Source organism: Xenopus laevis, chromosome 7S, assembly GCF_017654675.1.
Source record: "Xenopus laevis strain J_2021 chromosome 7S, Xenopus_laevis_v10.1, whole genome shotgun sequence".
Lineage (NCBI taxonomy): Eukaryota > Metazoa > Chordata > Amphibia > Anura > Pipidae > Xenopus > Xenopus laevis.
In genome coordinates this window covers 83,600,052-83,617,726 of record NC_054384.1, presented here as the reverse complement: position 1 = coordinate 83,617,726, position 17,675 = coordinate 83,600,052, and the positions used below count along the sequence as shown (strand labels likewise).

Below are 17,675 nucleotides of genomic sequence, written 5' to 3'. Positions count from 1 at the left end.
GTATTATTGATTTACAGTAAATATGAAACAATGTTGGACATTTCTGTAATTAAGTGCTGGGAAAATAACTCCCAGGGCAAAACAATGTGAAACATATGCTATTATAAATGTTGTCAGGATGGGGTGAGCGGCTGGTAACACGCACACGCGCGCGCGCTCTCTCTCTTGAGCTGGGAGACCAACAACTGACACTTGGGAAGACGCTGCACATGCGCAAAGGCTACTGGCTGGCAGTAGATTTATCAGGCATGCGCAGCAGACGCCTCTTTGACGTCTCCCCGGTCTATAGGCAGGGAAGGCTCAGTAAACTAAACGGGGGGTGGAGCTTCACGCTAAATGAGGAAGTAGCTGATCAGAACTGCAGCTTTGAGCTTCTGTGTTAGAAACGGCATCAGACTGAATGTAGGGAGACAGGTATGTCATTCTGGGGAGTGTTTACAGTTAAAAACATTCTTCTTTTGGTACTAAGTCCCTTCCCGGCATTATAAGTGTTTTTACGACCCCCTAACTCGTGACAGTTCCACTTAGATGCAACTATAGCAGTGGGGAATTCCTCGGTATCCCCAGTTATACATATTGTCCCTCTGCAGTGTGGCCTTTTAGTTTACCATTGGCTAAATCAACTCACTGCTCTGCCATAGCCCAGATTTCACTATAGGTCCCCCCAGGATTTTGCTGTTTCTCCATATAATTCACAGTGTGTATGTGCAAAAGCATTCAGTCACATCTGCAACGTCTTGTGTGCATTCAACACCTTTAAAAGAGTGTGTGCACATGTGCAGTGATGTCACACAGGCTTGCATGATGACATCACATCTGTTGATGACACGCAACACTGGCCAATTCTTGGTTTACCATTCACCTTTATTGACATTGTACTGACAAAGTCTAGGAAAGTGTTGATAATACTGCCATCCATTTGTATTTTACACAAGAGTCTCTGCAGAACAGTGCTCTGTTGGGAACCTTTATGTCTCTGCAATTTGTTCAGACACCAGTTATTATGCCTCCATAACATCTGCAAGTGTCATCTTGTGCAGAGAATGTTGTATTGGTTTGGGAACAGTTATTAGTGCCTGGACCAGGACAGGTGGTTGCAATAGTTTTCTGGCTATTTTCTGATTGAACTACCTGGAGATTGGTGTTAGTCTTCTCTTTGCCTAAACCAGCTGCTTTATGAATTCATCCATGACTGCTATTTATAAAAAGGAAATCTTAAAGGGATACTATCATGGGAAAACATGTTTTTTTTCAAAACACATCAGTTAATAGTGCTGCTCCGCAGAATTCTTTACTGAAATCCATTTTTCAAAAGAGCAAACAGATTTTGTCAAATTCAATTTTGAAATCTGATATGGGGCTAGACATATTGTCAATTTCCCAGCTGCCCCCAGTCATGTGACTTGTGCTCTGATAAACTTCAATCACTCTTTACTGCTGTACTGCAAGTTGGAGTGATATCAACCCCTCCCTCCCCCCCCCAGCAGCCTAACAACAGAACAATGGGAAGGTAACCAGATAGCAGCTCCCTAAAGCTGGCCATAGACGCAACAATCCAATTGTACGAACAGTGGATTTGTACAATTTTCGGACCGTGTGTGGAGAGTCCCGACATTTTTCATCCGGTGGAGATTGGTCGTTTGGTTGATCGGACAAGTTAGAAAATTTCTGTTGGCTGCGGGTAATATCTCTGCGTGTATTGCCGATCGTACGATTTTCAGTGGGAGACTGTCACTAGCTTTGTCTATCGTATGATTGCTGTCAGGGGCAAAACATTGGCTGATCTGTTCTTTAACTACTTTATTGGGTCGGAATGGTAAGACTTTGATCTGAATGGTTAGTGACAGGTCGGGAGATGGGAAAGTCCGATCGTACAATGATTCGTACGATCGGATCTTTGCGTCTATGGCCAGCTTAACACAATATAACAACTCCCTGGTAGATCTAAGAACAGCACTTAATAGTAAAAGCCAAGTCCCACTGAGACTGATTCAGTTACATTAAGTAGGAGAAATAACAGCCTGCCAGAAAGTAATTCCATCCTAAAGTGCAGACACAAGTCACATGACTGGGACAGCTGGGAAACTGACAAAATGTCTAGCCCCATGTAAGATTTCAAAATTAAATATAAAAAAAAATCTGTTTGTTCCTTTGAGCAATGGATTTCAGTGCAGAATTCTGCTGGAGCAGCACTATTAACTGATGTGTTTTGGAAAAAAACATGTTTTTCCATGACAGTATCCCTTTAAGCGTATAGTTTTTTTTGCACTTTGCCTTCAGGTGTGTGCAAATAGCCACAGGCCTCTGCGTTCTGTTTTGGCGCACAGAGACCTGTGGTTCCTTTCACTAATACAGCACTGATTGTGTAGGCAAGTTTATATTTGTATTATTGTTTAGGTTACAGTAACCTTTATGTAGTTAAGATTGAGGTTGAATTAACCTTCGTTGTTCTCCTTGTTTCATATTTTTTCTGTACCTTCCCAAATTTTTTTTGCCAGTTCATACATTGAGGAGCCGTATTTCTTCCGCACTGGCTTTTTCAGCACTTGTCTAAACCAAAAAAAGTAATTTACTGTAAGTCCTCGATCAGTGCTTACTAGATCACCAATTAAGATGACACAAGCAGGAACCGGAAGTCACTGGAGCAAAGGTGGTGGATGCCAGCAACACTGAACCGCCTATTGATTTTCACTACGGTATGCGTTAAGGTAAGGGTTTTTTGCTTTGGTGGAATTTGTTTGGGCTAAAAAGAAACCATGACAAAAATATCCAGGTGTCATTGTCCTTAACCAAGCAGCTGTTTACTAATTTAATAAAATTATACAAATGTTGTAAGCTAGTAAATGCCAATTAGCTGATTTCCTACTATGAGTGTCTGAACCAAGGCAAACTTTCACTTTGATAGTCATGCTCTCTTTCAGCAGAATTTTGCCTGTGATTTAGACTTGGATATATAGCATACATTTATCCTTTTTTTTTTCTGTTCTTTTGACTACAGGTCAGCTGGCAATTATCAGGACACTCCGAAAAAGATCTTTGCTGTTGAGTGGTCCACTATTGTGAGCTTCATGTCTTGGTTTCCTATGCTTACTTTCCTGAGTATGTTTTACTATATCTGCGCTCGACGACGGGCACGATTAGCTAGCAGAGGGGAAATGATTAACAGTCGTCGAGCTATTGAGTCAAACAGCCGAGCTTTGCCGATGTCGACTAAAGCTGTGCAGTACGCCAAAGAGGTGCTGGATTTCAGCTCCCACTATGGGAGTGAAAACAGCATGTCGTATACCATGTGGAATTTAGCGGGTACCCCTAATGTGTATCCAAGTTCAGGGGATTTTACCCAGACTGCTGTTTTTAAAAATTATGGGAACTGGTGGAATCATTGCCCCAGCACTCCAGCGCCATTTAAAAGAACCTCAACGAACTTCTTCAGTCAGGATTATGTGGAGCTTGCTTTTGAAGAACCTGTTTATCCCACAGCAGTTCACATCCTGGAAACCTACCATCCAGGGTCAGTGGTGAAGATACTTGCATGTTCCGCAAACCCATACTCACAAAGTGCCCCTGCAGAAATTAGGTATGCTGCGTCTATTCACACTTTTTCATATCAGTATAATTGTTTCAATGACAAATGAAACTTATGTAAACCGTGATCTTGATCACAAGTAATAGGATGAATCCAAATATGTTGTTGTGCTAAAGGAGAAGGGAAGCCACCTGCAAATCTGAACTAATGACAAAAAAAATTTAATGAAAAATTAGAATCCAATATCTGATTTTTACAGGAGTTAGAGCAGGGGTCCCCAAACCTTTTTTTTTTTTTTACCTGTGAGCCACATTCAAATGTAAAAAGAGTTTGGGAGCAACACAAGCATGAAAAAGTCCCTTGGGGTGCCAAATAAGGGCTGTGATTGGCTATTTGGTAGCCCCTGTGTGGACTGGCAGCCTACAAGAGGCTCTATTTGGCACCATACTTAGTTTTCATGCAATTAAAACTTGCTTTCAAGCTTGGAGTTCAAAAATAAGTTGTATAGTTTTTTTGGGTAAACTAAACTTGCTCCATAAATGCCTTAAAGGAGAAGGAAACCCCCTGGGCACAAAAATACCTCCCCCTTCCCCTGTGTTGCCCCCCCCTCTCCTCCCCCCCTGGCCTACCTGTCCCGCCGGGCAAATGCCCCTAACTTGTTACTCACCCCTCTGCGCAGGTCCAGTCCACAGAGTTCACAGACGCCATCTTCTCTCAAGCCGTCTTCTTCCTGCTTTGACTGGCGTTTTTGGCGCATGCGCAGTAGGAGGATTTCACCGGTACGGATCTACTGCGCATGCGCCAAAAGTCACAATGTTAAATTGGAAAACTTCTTTTGGCGCATGCCCAGTAGATCCGTACCGGTGAAATGCTCCTACTGCGCATGCGCCAAAAACGCCGGTCAAAGCAGGAAGAAGACGGCTTGGGAGAAGATGGCGCCTGTGAACTCCGTGGACTGGACCTGCGCAGAGGGGTGAGTAACAAGTTAGGGGCATTTTCCTGGCGGGACAGGTAGGCCAGGTGGGGGGAGGAGGGAGGAGGGGCAACACAGGGGAGGGGGGAGGGTTTTTGCGCCCAGGGAATTTCCTTCTCCTTTAAAGAGAGAGAGGGAGAGCACCTAATGTTAAAAAAAATCAGTCATTAAGCACAAATTAAATCTTTACAAGTTTCCCTTGTTAAAAAATCTAGTTACTTTTCAAGAAACCTTAAAACTCAACATTTTTTAGTTCAGCGTAGTTTCCAAGGAATGAAACAGAAATGTTTCATTTTTTAATTTGTGTTAGCACCGTAAACTACAAACTGACTTAATATTACAACATTCTCACATTGATGTTCATGACAACGATGCATTATGGTTACTTATGTTAAACCTTGATTCTGCAAAACCCATTCTTTAGAGGTTCCAATGGTTTAGAAACTGAATAGCTATACAACATCCTATAATAAATGCTAGTTTTTGGACTCGGTGGAATACATTGCTACAATACTGGATAACAGCTTATTTGTTATGTTTTTATATTTTCATTTTGCAATTACTATAACCAGATGATTTCAGTGGGTCATGGTGCATAATGCACACTTTTTTTTCTTTGTTTCTGATTTTCCCTATGATACATGATTTTTTCCCGTTTGCTTTTTCCATTTAGTAATTTTATATAGTTCTTAAAGGAACAGTAACACCAAAAACTTGTGCCAAAGTAATTAATATATCATGTAGTGTTGTAGTGTTTGCTTCAGAAACACAATTATAGTTTATATAAACAAGCTGCTGTGTAGCCATGGGGGCAGCCATTCTAGCTGTAAAAAAGAGAAAAGGCACAGGATACATAGCAGATAACACAGAAGCTTGTTTCTATAAACTATGGTATAGTTTCTGAAGCAAACAAGTCAGTTTAACCAGTGCAGGGTAACAGTTCATTACATAATAATTACTTTAAAACACACATTTTTTAGTGTTACTGTTGCTTTAAGTGTCGGACACGGGTTGTCAATTTCACAGCCCTGTTGGACTGAGAATACAATTTGTACTCTGATCAATTCACAACTCTGCTGTAACATCTGTTATTGATCCTGAAGACTTTATTGGTTCTTCTGTCTATTTTGGTTAGATGGGAAACTCTTTGGTCTGGAGAACCTACACGGGTCATTTCTCCTCAGTCCCGCCAATTCACGCCTTGCTTAAAAGAGATCAGCTTCCCAACAAATCTCCTTCGCCTAGAAACCAACAGTTCCCTTTTGGATTATTATACCGAGCTGGATGCAGTGGAACTACATGGGGTGAAAGAAAAGCCAGTGCTCTCCTTGAAAATTTCCGCCATTGACATGAGTGATCTGGACGATGACTATGATGATAAAGACAGCTGTGAATTGGATAGCCTTACAAATCAGCTGAGTAACTTTGCCATCAGGGAATGGACTAATAATGGCTATTTTGATAAACTGCCTTATGAGGTAAGTCTCAAATTCAACTTAAATGCCTCTGAAACTAGGTAAATAGATAGGCTGTGCAAAATAAAAAATGTTTCTAATATAGTTAGTTAGCCAAAAATGTAATGTATAAAGACTGGAGTGAGTGGATGTCTAACATAATAGCCAGAACACTACTTCCTGCTTTTCAGCTCTCTAACTCTGAGTTAGTCAGTGACTATAAGGGAGGCCACATGGGACATAACTATTCAGTGAGTTTACAATTGATCCTCCGCATTCAGCTCAGATTCAAAAGCAACAATTGTGACCCATGTGCCCCCTCTCAAGTCACTGATTGGTTACTGCCTGGCAACCAATCAGTGGTAACCAAGAGAGCTGCAAAGCAGGAAGTAGTGTTCTGGCTATTATGTTAGACATCCAGTCACTCCAGCCTTTATACATTACATTTTTGGCTAACTAACTATATTAGAAACAATTTTTATTTCGCACAGTCTATTTACCCAGTTTTTATTTTTACACTGAACTGTTCCTTTAATGAGTAAGTTAGGTCTGAAAAACTTCATGCAAATGAAACACAGGGATTTTTTTAGGAAGTTCCTACTTATCAAATTTTTGGTTCAATTATGTATTCAGTTATTATTCACTTTTCAGTGGAATGCAGAAAACAAGCAATATCACTCCAATTTGCAGTACAGCAGTAAAGAGTGAAGTTTATCAGAGCACAAGTCACATGACTGGGGCAGCTGGGAAACTGACTAGTTTGTCTAGTCCCATGTCAGATTTATATTTAAATATAAATAAAATCTGTTTGCTCTTTTGAGAAACGGATTTCAGTGCAGAATTCTGCTGGAGTAGTATCCCTTCAATAAATAAACCCCAAAATGTTTATAGGCAAGAACAAATAAAGGTGCAGAATTGCTGAAATCCAGTAACATTGGTGGTCAAAAATCCCAATTCCGTGGAAATATATGCACTGACAAAAACATGACAGAAATTATTTAAGACACATAAAAATATAGAAAATATACTCAAGTTCATTATTGGGGTTTAACAAACCCAGATAATCAGATAATTTTTTCTAAAAATATTCCTTCTTATATGTATACTTGTATTTTATGTTTGTATTGCAGCTTATTCAATTTATCATAAGCCACCTAGCACTTCCAGACCTTTGTCGCCTAGCGCAAGCCTGCAAGCTCATGTATCAGCATTGCTGTGATCCTTTGCAGTACACTCATCTAAGTTTACAGCCTTACTGGACAAATGTGAATGACAGCTCGCTGGAGTACTTGCTTCCACGCTGCAACCTTGTTCAGCGGCTTAACCTATCCTGGACTGGAAACAGGGGATTTATCTCTACCTCAGGATTCACCAGGTACTTTAATAAAATAATATTCATATTTCTTTTCTTAGAGTGCATATCATCTACTACTAAGGCAAAAATAGCAAGGACCTTGTTATGCTGTCATTTAAGTTACAGGTAAATAAGAATGGTGGTAATAATTCTTGATTACTTTGTTGAATGTATTGCTTAATTCTTTATTAAAAATACCAGTCCCAAAAGAAGAAAAAAATATAAATATTGGTATGGGACCTGTAATCAAGAATGTTCAGGGCCTTTGGTTTTTCATACCATATCTGGTAAAAATAATTTAAACATTAAATAGCCCCAACAGGGTTGCTTTGCCACCAATATAGATTTATTCAGCTTAGTTACAATCAAGTACAAGCTACTGTGTCTCCATTTTAGAATAGATGCGACAATTTAAAGGAGAAGGAAAGCTACAGAGGCAGTTTCTTGCCAACAGATTACAGATGAAAGGAAAACTATACCCCCAAAACAATGTAGGTCTCTATAAAAAGATATTGCAAATGTAAAACCTTGCTTCATGTAAATAAAGCATTTTCATAATAATATACTTGTCTAGTAGTATGTGCCAATGGGTAATCATAAATAGAAAATTGCCATTTTGAAAAATAAGGGCCGCCCCCTGGGATCATACGATTCACAGTGCACACAAACATACCAACAAACCATACATCACATGAACCAATTAACAGACAGAGTTCTGTCTTTTGCTTCAACACTTCTTCCTGTTACAGTTAGAGTTGTAGTATTTCTGGTCAGGTGATCTCTGAGACAGCACACAGACCATCACGAAATGGTGGCTCAAGGCAAGAGATGTAAAAGAGCAATATTTACTTAAATATATATTCCAGTTTGAGAAGATTCTTTTAATATGCCACTTAATTTGATATAAACGATCTGTTGCTTAAGTATTCATTTTGGGGGTATAGTTTTCCTTTTTAAATTTAGAATGCTATATTTATTCTGTAGAATGCTTTACCATACCTGAGTAAACAACTCTAGAAGCATTCTCTGTTTGTTTTGGATAGCAGCTGCCATATTAGCTTGGTGTGACAACACTTCCTGCCTGTGTATCTCCCTTGGCTCCACTCACAGCTTTGGGCTCAGATTACAACAGGCAGGGGAGGAGGGAAAAGGAAGGGGAGAGAGGAGCAACTGAGCATGCTCAAGCCCAAGCCCTGGAGGTTTCAGCTGAAAGAAGGAAGTCTGATACGGGAAGTCCATGTGTACACAATAGAAGGAAAGAAATACAGTGCTTCTCTTGACAGAGGACTCAGAGCAACATTACTTTGAGGGTTTACTGGTGTATTTATATAGACCTTTTTGATAACGCTTACTTACTTTTAACCTGTCCTTCTCCTTTAAATAAATTTGGAGCCATGTTTTCCTAACCAAAACACAGTCGTTTGGTTGATCAGCCAGATTAAAAGATTTCTGTCGGCTGCTGATAATATCTCTGCATGTATTGCCGATCTGACAATTTTCAAAGGGAGACTGTCACTAGCTTTGGTCGGACATAACTTACGTACAATTGCTGTCAGGGGCAGAACATCGGCTGATCCTCAGCATGTTTTTCCATAAGCTATAATGAAAAGTCGCCTGCGCTAAAGCACGCGCGGCGATGCGTTTTCCATAGTCGCTCGAAGATGCCTCACGGAGGCCAGGCGACAAAATCTCCCCGAATCTCCCGTGTGAACTAACTAGGGATGCACCGAATCCACTATTTTGGATTCGGCGAACCCCCGAAATCCTTTGTGAAAGATTCGGCTGAATAGTGAACCGAATCTGAACCCTAATTTGCATATGCAAATTAGGGTTCGGAAGGGGAAAACCTTTTTTACTTCCTGGTTTTGTGACAAAAAGTCACACGATTTCCCTCCCCGCCCCTAATTTGCATATGCAAATTAGGATTCGGTTTGGCCAGGCAGATGGAAATTATTATTCATCCAGACATGTTTAATCTTCTCACATCATCATGCTGTTCAGCTGACATTATATATTACTGTACAAACAACAGGATAAATAACACTGGCATGACTTGTCTTCCCCCTTCTACCCTGTGGGGTTGATTTGCCATTTACTAAAGTGCACTAGTTTAGTTTCCAGTACCAATCGATCAGCAATTGTATGTATGTATATATTGTACAACAGAACAATAAATTAGTAGAAGAAACAGGTTACCGGTATCAGTAAGTCTAAAAATACAATACACGTAAATATAAAGTATAATTACAATGCATATTAAGGGGCAGATTTATCGAGGGTCGAATTTCGAATTAAAAAAAAAAAAGAAATCTTCGAAATTCGAATAAAAAAAGACCATCCGAAATGTATTAAAAAAAAATCTGTTTTTTTTTTTCCGGGTGAATAAGCTGTATTTGTTCGAATTCAAATCGTACGAATCGAAGTAACATTGTATTCAATTTTTTTCAGTCCACCAATTAACTCCAAATAGATTCTAGGAGGTCCCCCATGGGCTAAAACAGCAATTTGTCAGGTTTTAGATGGCGAATGCTCGAAGTCGAATTTTTAAAAAGGTGGCACATGATAAATTTTGATATACAAATTTTTTTCAAATTCGAATGGAAATTGGACTATTCCCTAGTCGAAGTACACAAAAATAGCTTGCACTTTGCGAATTTTATTAATTTGAATTTTCACCCTTAAAAATCTGTCCCTTAGTGTTTATTGTCAAGGAGACAAAAGGATGGAGGCCCCTGCCCCCTAGAGATTACAGTGGGGAGAGCAGTGACATCTATGCCTAAAGCATAGAGGAGGGGCAGACAATATATGATTGACAGCTGAGATTTTTAAATGAACAGCCATAAATGCTTTAATAAAAAATAAAATTTGGATTTCATGTTTAATTTGAAAAGGACTTTTATTATACAGCTTTGTGTGTCTGGGTGACAGGTCCACTTTAATGTTATATATATATAGAGTTTCTAGTAGACTTAAAGGACCAGTAACATAATTTCTTTTTTAAAAAAAAATGTGTTTCTACTTAACTAAAAAGAAAACAACAAGACACTTTTAACTTTAAATTCGCAAAGTCTTTATTAAGAAATAACTTATTGATTCACCGCTTGCGCTCCTCTTCAGAAACGGCGACAGGGCGACGATCCATCGTGCGGTGCTCGATTTCTCCTCCCTGCCTTCTATAGAAGATAGCCAGGGAGGAGAAATCGAGTGCTGCACAATGGATCGTCCTTTAAGGTGTGAAGATCAAAATTACAGAAAGATCCCTTATCCAGAAAACCCCAGGTCCCGAGCATTCTGGACAGCAAGTCCCATACCTGAGTTGATACATTCTAGTTTCTTTATCTTCAGAGTGGGTTGAGGGGGCGGCATTGCTAGTACAGAGAGAAATTGCTGTCTATGCACTAGTGGAGACGGAATGTAAAGTCACATGGAGTGGGTTTTTTTTATAGGATTAGATTGAATTGTTTTCAAACTCATTACATTCTCATTATTCATTTCAAACTTTTACATTTCAGATAAGCAGATGTACAAATGACAAGACGCAGCAATTCCAAAATTTACAGCTAACCTTTTTCATAATTGTTTTTTTAATTACAATTTTTTTTCAGACTCTTAAAAGTGTGTGGTAGTGAACTAGTCCGACTAGAATTGGCCTGCAGTCACTTCTTAAACGAAGCCTGTCTAGAGGCCATTGCGGAAATGTGTCCAAACCTTCAGGAATTAAATCTCTCCTCTTGTGATAAACTGCCACCTCAGGCTTTCGGCCATATTAGTAAACTCAGTGGATTAAAACGCCTTGTTCTATATCGGACAAAAATAGAGGTAAGGAAATTCTGCTTTGTCTAAATGTTATAATACTAATTTCTTATGGGGTTTTTTGTTTTTTTTGTTTCACACAGATTTGTATTCTACAAAGGCATGAAAAACCAAGAATTTAAACCTTATAGTAAAGTAATTGTACCCTCAGTTGGCCTGTCATGTCATTGCAATACAAGGGGAACACACATGGGTTCTTATTATTGGCACAAAGTAAATTTTTTGACATGTGGGTGTTTTAAAAAAAACCTGAACGTTGATAATCTTGTAGACAAAAAACTCTGGTCTCAAACTCAAGCTTCATTTTAAAAATTGGGTTTTTCGACTCTGGTCCAGATGCAGAAGGCAAAATGAATTTGTTAAAGGGTTTTTTTTACCTTTAAATTAACTTTTAGTATGCCGTAGAGAGTGATATTCTGAAACAATTTACAAGTGATTCTCATTTTTTATTACTTGTGGATTTTCAGTTATTTAGCTTTTTTTATTCAGTAATAAAAAAAGCTAAATAACTGAAAATCCACAAGTAATAAAAAAATGAGAATCACTTGTAAATTGTGGATTTTCAGTTATTTAGCTTATTCATTCAGCAATTCTCCAGTTTGTAATTTCAGCAATCTGGTTGCTAGGGTCCAAATTACCCTAGCAGCCATGCACTGATTTGAATGAGAAACTGTGATATGAATAGGAGAGGCCTGAATAGAAAGATGAGTAATACAAAGTGCTGATAAAAATACATTTGTAGCCTTACAGAGCATTTGTTTTTTCAGATGGGGTCAGTGACCCCTATTTGAAAGCTGGGAAGAGTCATAATAATTAAAATAAAGAACTGGCCATTCTATAACATGCTAAAAATTAAATTAAAGGTGAACCACCCCATTAAAGCTTATACTCTACATCTAGGGACATATTTATCAAGGGTCGAATATGAAAAACATCGAAATTCAAATTCAACCGAAATTAAGTCGAGGTTTTTTTTTTTGGTTTTTTTGGCCGAATAGGTCCGTTTTAGATCGAATAGGCCTGTATTCGACCTAATTCGAATCGTACGAATCGAAGTAATAGCGAAATTCGAGTTGAAGTTTTTCCCCAAAAAAACTTTGATTTTTAAAAGTCCACCAATTGACTCCAAATAGGTTCTAGGAGGTCCCCCATAGGCTAAAACAGCAATTTGGCAGATTTAAGATGGCGAATGGTTGAAGTTTTTTTTTTTCAAATTTGAATCGAATTTGGACTGTTCCCTAGTCAAGGTACAGAAAAATAGCTTGAAATTCAAATTTTTTTTAATTTGAAAATTTACCTTGACGTATTATAAATCTGCCCTTAATGTTGGCTTTTTTATATCCCCATGTATCTAGAGAGTTAAAGGGATTGTTCACCTTCCAAACACTTTTTTTCAGATTCGCCATAAACAAAGACTTTTTTCACTTGCTTTCCATCTTTTGTTTTTTACTGTTTTTCCAAAATTGAATTTTAATGTTCATGTCTCTAGTGATTTAGTCTGGTAGCTCAGTGATCCAGGAGCATCTGAACTGTAACAATTTGCTACATTTAGTTGATACATTTCTGGCAGCATATGGGGAATATTAGCAACTATTGTATCAATTCCAACAGCTGCCTTTAAAGGATAAGTAAACCTTTAAAATGAGTGAATGTAAAATTGACAAGGGCGCTATTCTTAGCACTTTTGTAATTTGCATTCATTATTTATTTTCCTTTAATTCCAAGATATTAAAGGATACATATACTGTTAAAATAAATTAATTTTGTTACAACAGCACCACCTGCTGGTTAGTTTCCGACCAGTCTGACCACCAAGTAGTCAAGGAAGTTGTCAGGAGAAATAAAGAATCTGCTCTGATGTTCTTCTGCTTAGGAAAAAATTAAAAACCTTTCTCACATCTTTTCTAAGCAGAAGAACATCAAAGCAGCCTCTTTCTCCTTCCTGACAACTTCCTTGACTACTTGGTGGTCAGAATGGTGGGAAACTGACCAGCATGTGGCAGTGTTGTAACTAAAGTCATTCATATCAACAGTACATGTTTCCTTTAATATCTCGGAATTGAAGAAAAAGAAATAATGAATGGACATTTCAAAAGTTCTTAATATTGCACTCTCGTCAGTTTTACATTCACGTATTTTAAAGTTTTACTTACACTTTAATGAAACTCAGGGATTCTGCTCAGCAGGGACACGGATAACAAATATATCAACTAAATGTATCAATTTAAAACAGTTAAAGGAAAACTATACCCCCCAAACAATGTAGGTCTCTATTAAAAGATACTGAGTAAAACAGCTCATGTGTAAAACCCTGCTTCATGTAAATGAACCATTATCATAATAATATACTTTTTTAGTAGTATGTGCCATTGGGTAATCATAAATAGAAAATTGCCATTTTAAAAAATAAGGGCCGCCCCCTGAGATCGTACGATTCACTGTGTACACATACAAACCACATGTAAGGTCACATGAGCCAATTAACAGACAGAGTTCTGCCTTTTGCTTCCTCACTTCTTCCTGTTACAGTTAGTGTTGTAGTATTTCTGGTCAGGTGATCTCTGAGGCAGCACACAGACCATAACAAAATGGTGGTTCGAGGCAAGAGATGTAAAAGGGCAATATTTATGTAAATATATATTCCAGTTTGGTAAGATTCTTTAATATGTCATTCAATTTGATATAAACTATCTGTTGCTTAAGTGTTCATTTTGGGGGTATAGTTTTCCTTTAAAGAGTCGGCGATGCCCCCCCTTCCAGAGCTGCTTTAGAAGGTGAAAAATCAAACTTTACACTTCAATACAGGTATGGGACCTGTTATCCAGAATGCTCAGGACCTGGGGCTTTCCAGATAATAGATTTTTCCATAATTTGGATCTTCATACCTTAAGTCTACTAGAAAATCATATAAACATTAAATAAACCCAATAGGCTAGTTTTGCTTCCAATAAGGATTCATTATATCTTAGTTGGGATCAAGTACAAGCTACTGTTTTATTACTACAGAGAAAAAGGAAACAATTATTGAAAATTTGGATTATTTGGGTATAATGGAGTCTATGAGAGACAGCCTTTCCGTAATTCGGAGCTTTCTGGATAACGGGTTTCAGGATAACAGATACCATACCTGTATTACAAAAATGGTCACAAATAGAAAGCAATTGGAAAATGTCTTTATTTCTGGTGAAAAATCTGAAACTAACTGAACTGAAAAAAAGTGTTTGAAGGTGAACAACCCTTTTAAAGAACAGTTTATTATTCAAAATGTCACATTGAATATTTAGACTACTGCTTTGCTCAGGAAAACTAGTGAAAATAATGTTTATTTTGCTAGGGGGACAGATCCCCTTTAAACAGTATTTGTAACTCGTGTCTCCCAAAAAATGTGCGAAAAATTGTGAAATCGGAAAGTTCACGGAAAAATCTTGAAATTCAAATGTTTCACAAAAAAATCGTGAGATTCTATCATTTTCACAAAAAAAATGAAATTCTATCTTTTTCACAAAACAATTGTGAAAATAATGTTTATTTTGCTAGGGGGACAGATCCCCTTTAAACAGTATTTGTAACTAGTGTCTCCCAAAGAATTTGCGAAAAATCGTGAAATCGGAAAGTTCACGGAAAAATCTTGAAATTCAAATGTTTCACAAAAAAATCGTGAGATTCTATCATTTTCACAAAAAAAATGAAATTCTATCTTTTTCACAAAACAATTGTGAAATTCTATCGTTTTCACGAAAAAATTCTAACGGTTTCACAAAAAAAATCGGAAATTGACACCGGCGAATTTTCACTGGCGAATTTTCGCGGGACAATTTATTCGCCGACTGCGAACCACGGAAATTCGCAGCGAATTCGTGCCAGGCCAATTTATTCGTCCATCGCTATTTATAACGTTTGTAACTGTAGCCTAAAGCTGTATTTTAAGCAAGGCATTTGCATTTACCTCTTCTTGTTCTTTTTTCCATGTCCCATATCTGCTGTTGACGTGTTTCCAATGGCAGCAAACAGCTCTACTTAGCATTCTGAGCTTCTGCCCACAACTTCAGCATCTGAATCTGGGCAGCTGTGTTCTAGTGAGTACAAAAGATATCTGTAATAATAAAGAGTACGTTTTAGGGATAATTAATTTCATCAGACCCTAAGTTATCCTAAACCACCATGTTGTTTTTTTTTTTTTTTTTTTAAATTTTGACAGATTGAAGACTATGACCTTATAGCTAGTGTTTTGGGAGCCAAGTGCAAAAAACTTCGCTCTTTAGAATTATGGAGATGTAAAAACATTACTGAAAGGGGAATAGTGGAATTGGCGTCTGGATGTGTTCTTCTGGAAGAGCTTGACCTTGGATGGTGCCCTACTCTACAGAGCAGCACTGGCTGTTTCGTACATGTCGCCAGTAAACTTCCAAAACTTCGAAAGCTTTTTCTCACAGCCAACAGGTCTGTATGTGACTCGGACATTGAAGAATTGGCCAGGAACTGCCAGCATCTTCAACAGCTAGATATTTTAGGTAAGCAAATTAAAAGTTGAAGAAATTCAGCTATAAAACGATCACTTGTAACTATCTTTATTGATCTGGAAACGCCGGGCTCGTGTCATGCTGTAGGATGTGTGGCCTCAATCATTTCCCCCTTATGCAAATAATTCAATCTCCAATATAAATTTTCATTCCTGAACCAAGTGTATTTTTTTTTATTGTAATATTGGTGTGTAGGCAGTGATATCAGGTCATTTTGCCTGGCCATGTGCTTTCAGAAAGAGCCAGCACTTTAAGATGTAACTGCTTTCTGGCAGGCTGTTGTTTCTCCTACTCAATGTAACTGAACGTGTCACAGTGGGACCTGGATTTTTAATATTGAGTGCTGTTCTTAGATCTAACAGGGAGCTGTTATCTTGTGTTAGGGAGCTGCTATCTGGTTACCTTCCCATTGTTCTTTTGTTTGGCTGCTGGGGGGGGGACGATATCACTCCAACTTGCAGTACAGCAGTAAAGAGTGATTGAAGTTTATCAGAGCACAAGTCACATGACTGGGGGCAGCTGGGAAACTGACAATATATCTAGCCCCATGTCAGATTACAAAAGTAAACATAAAAAAAAATCGGATTTCAGTGCAGAATTCTGCTGGAGCAGCACTATTAACTGGTGCTTTTTAAAAAAAAGAAAACAAAAAACATATTTTCCCATCTTTAAAATCAGAGGATGTAAAATTGCGGTTCCACTCCTCACATCCAGAGCTGCTATGATAGAACATAGTAAGTTACTTTGAAAAAAGACACACGTCCATCAAGTTCAACCTTTTAAGTCTATATATAATCTGCCTAACTGCCAGTTGATCCAGAGGAAGTAAAAAAAAAAAAAAAACCCATCTGAAGTCTCTCCAATTTGCCTCAGAGGGGGAAAAATTCCAAGATGGCAATCGGACTAGTCCCTGGATCAACTTGTACTATGAGCTATCTCCCATAACCCTGTATTGTACTTGTTATAGATATATATGTGTGTTTTTTCCCTAGGTACCAGAATGGTAAGCCCAACAGCCTTGCGCAAATTATTGGAGTGTTGCAAAGAGCTGGTATTGCTGGATGTTTCCTTCTGCTCACAAATCGACAGTCGAGTTGTGCAGGAATTAGCCAGTAGATTCCCGAGCGTATGCATCAAGAAGAGTTTCACCCAGTGAATCAAAAAACTTTCTTGGACTTGACCAGAGCCTTGTTCTCACCTTTTTTGCCTCACCGACGTTTGGGAAACATGCACTCCTTGCAAAAGGAAACGACTACCCAACAACGTAGTTCTTCCGTCTGTGATTATGTGCTCAGTGAATGTATAGCCTAAAGATATTTTCATTTTGTGAAGACAAATGTCAGGCACATGATAGGTTAAGATTAGTAACATGCTTTTTTGCAGCTTTTTTTTACTTATTTATTATTGCACAGTTGGAAATATGTACTCGGAGGTTCTTAAACGATGTAGCTGGCTATCCTAGGGAGTCCTCGTGGGTTTTTATAGGGGGCCTTAGGCTGCTGCTGAGATTCAGGAAGAAAGACTATTTTATGCCATGTTGGGGATAAGAATTCGGATGAGGCTCTTTTTCAGCTTTCGATCCCCCTGGCATTGCAGCAGTGTGACTGTAATAATTATAATTTAGATACAGGTGTGGGATCTGTTATCTGCAAACCCATTATCTAGAATGCTCCAAATTACGGAATAGACTCCATTTTATCCAAATTCTTAAAAAGGATTACCTTTTTCTCTGTAATAATAAAACAGAACCTCGTACTTGATCCCAACTAAGATATAATTAATCCTAATTGGAAGCAAAAACCAGTCTAGAATATTTAAAATTACAATTTCATTACAATGGAGTCTGTGGGAGATGGAATTCCGCTAATTTCAAGCTTTCTGTCTAAGAAATCTCATACCTGTATACTTGTAAATCAGCCTTTCCATGGATCAAATCCATGTATTAAATATTTTAGTTTACAGCCAATATTCTAAAGAATAAGGCCTATTTAATACAGGTATGGGATCCGTTATCCGGAAACCCATTTTCCAGAAA

General features: G+C 38.2%; 1 protein-coding gene across 1 annotated transcript; it reads left to right on the top strand.

Moving 5' to 3' along the window:
• Positions 1 to 260: 260 nt before the first annotated feature.
• Positions 261 to 17,370, top strand: fbxl4.S (F-box and leucine-rich repeat protein 4 S homeolog). The gene is made up of 9 exons (XM_018227924.2): positions 261 to 414; positions 2,499 to 2,708; positions 2,999 to 3,577; positions 5,635 to 5,977; positions 7,084 to 7,328; positions 10,913 to 11,126; positions 15,125 to 15,196; positions 15,319 to 15,631; positions 16,633 to 17,370. Exons 3-9 carry the CDS (start codon positions 3,069 to 3,071, stop codon positions 16,794 to 16,796), a joined length of 1,860 nt encoding a protein of 619 aa, XP_018083413.1. The 5' UTR covers positions 261 to 414; positions 2,499 to 2,708; positions 2,999 to 3,068; the 3' UTR covers positions 16,797 to 17,370.
• The last annotated feature ends 305 nt before the right edge of the window (positions 17,371 to 17,675 follow it).

Coding starts and splice junctions, on each gene's coding strand:
- fbxl4.S (XM_018227924.2), top strand. CDS start 3,069: ATGTCTTGGTTTCCTATGCTTACTTTCCTGAGTATGTTTTACTATATC. Junction 3,578..5,634: donor AGTGCCCCTGCAGAAATTAG/GTATGCTGCGTC, acceptor TATTTTGGTTAG/ATGGGAAACTCTTTGGTCTG. Junction 15,197..15,318: donor ATCTGGGCAGCTGTGTTCTA/GTGAGTACAAAA, acceptor AAATTTTGACAG/ATTGAAGACTATGACCTTAT.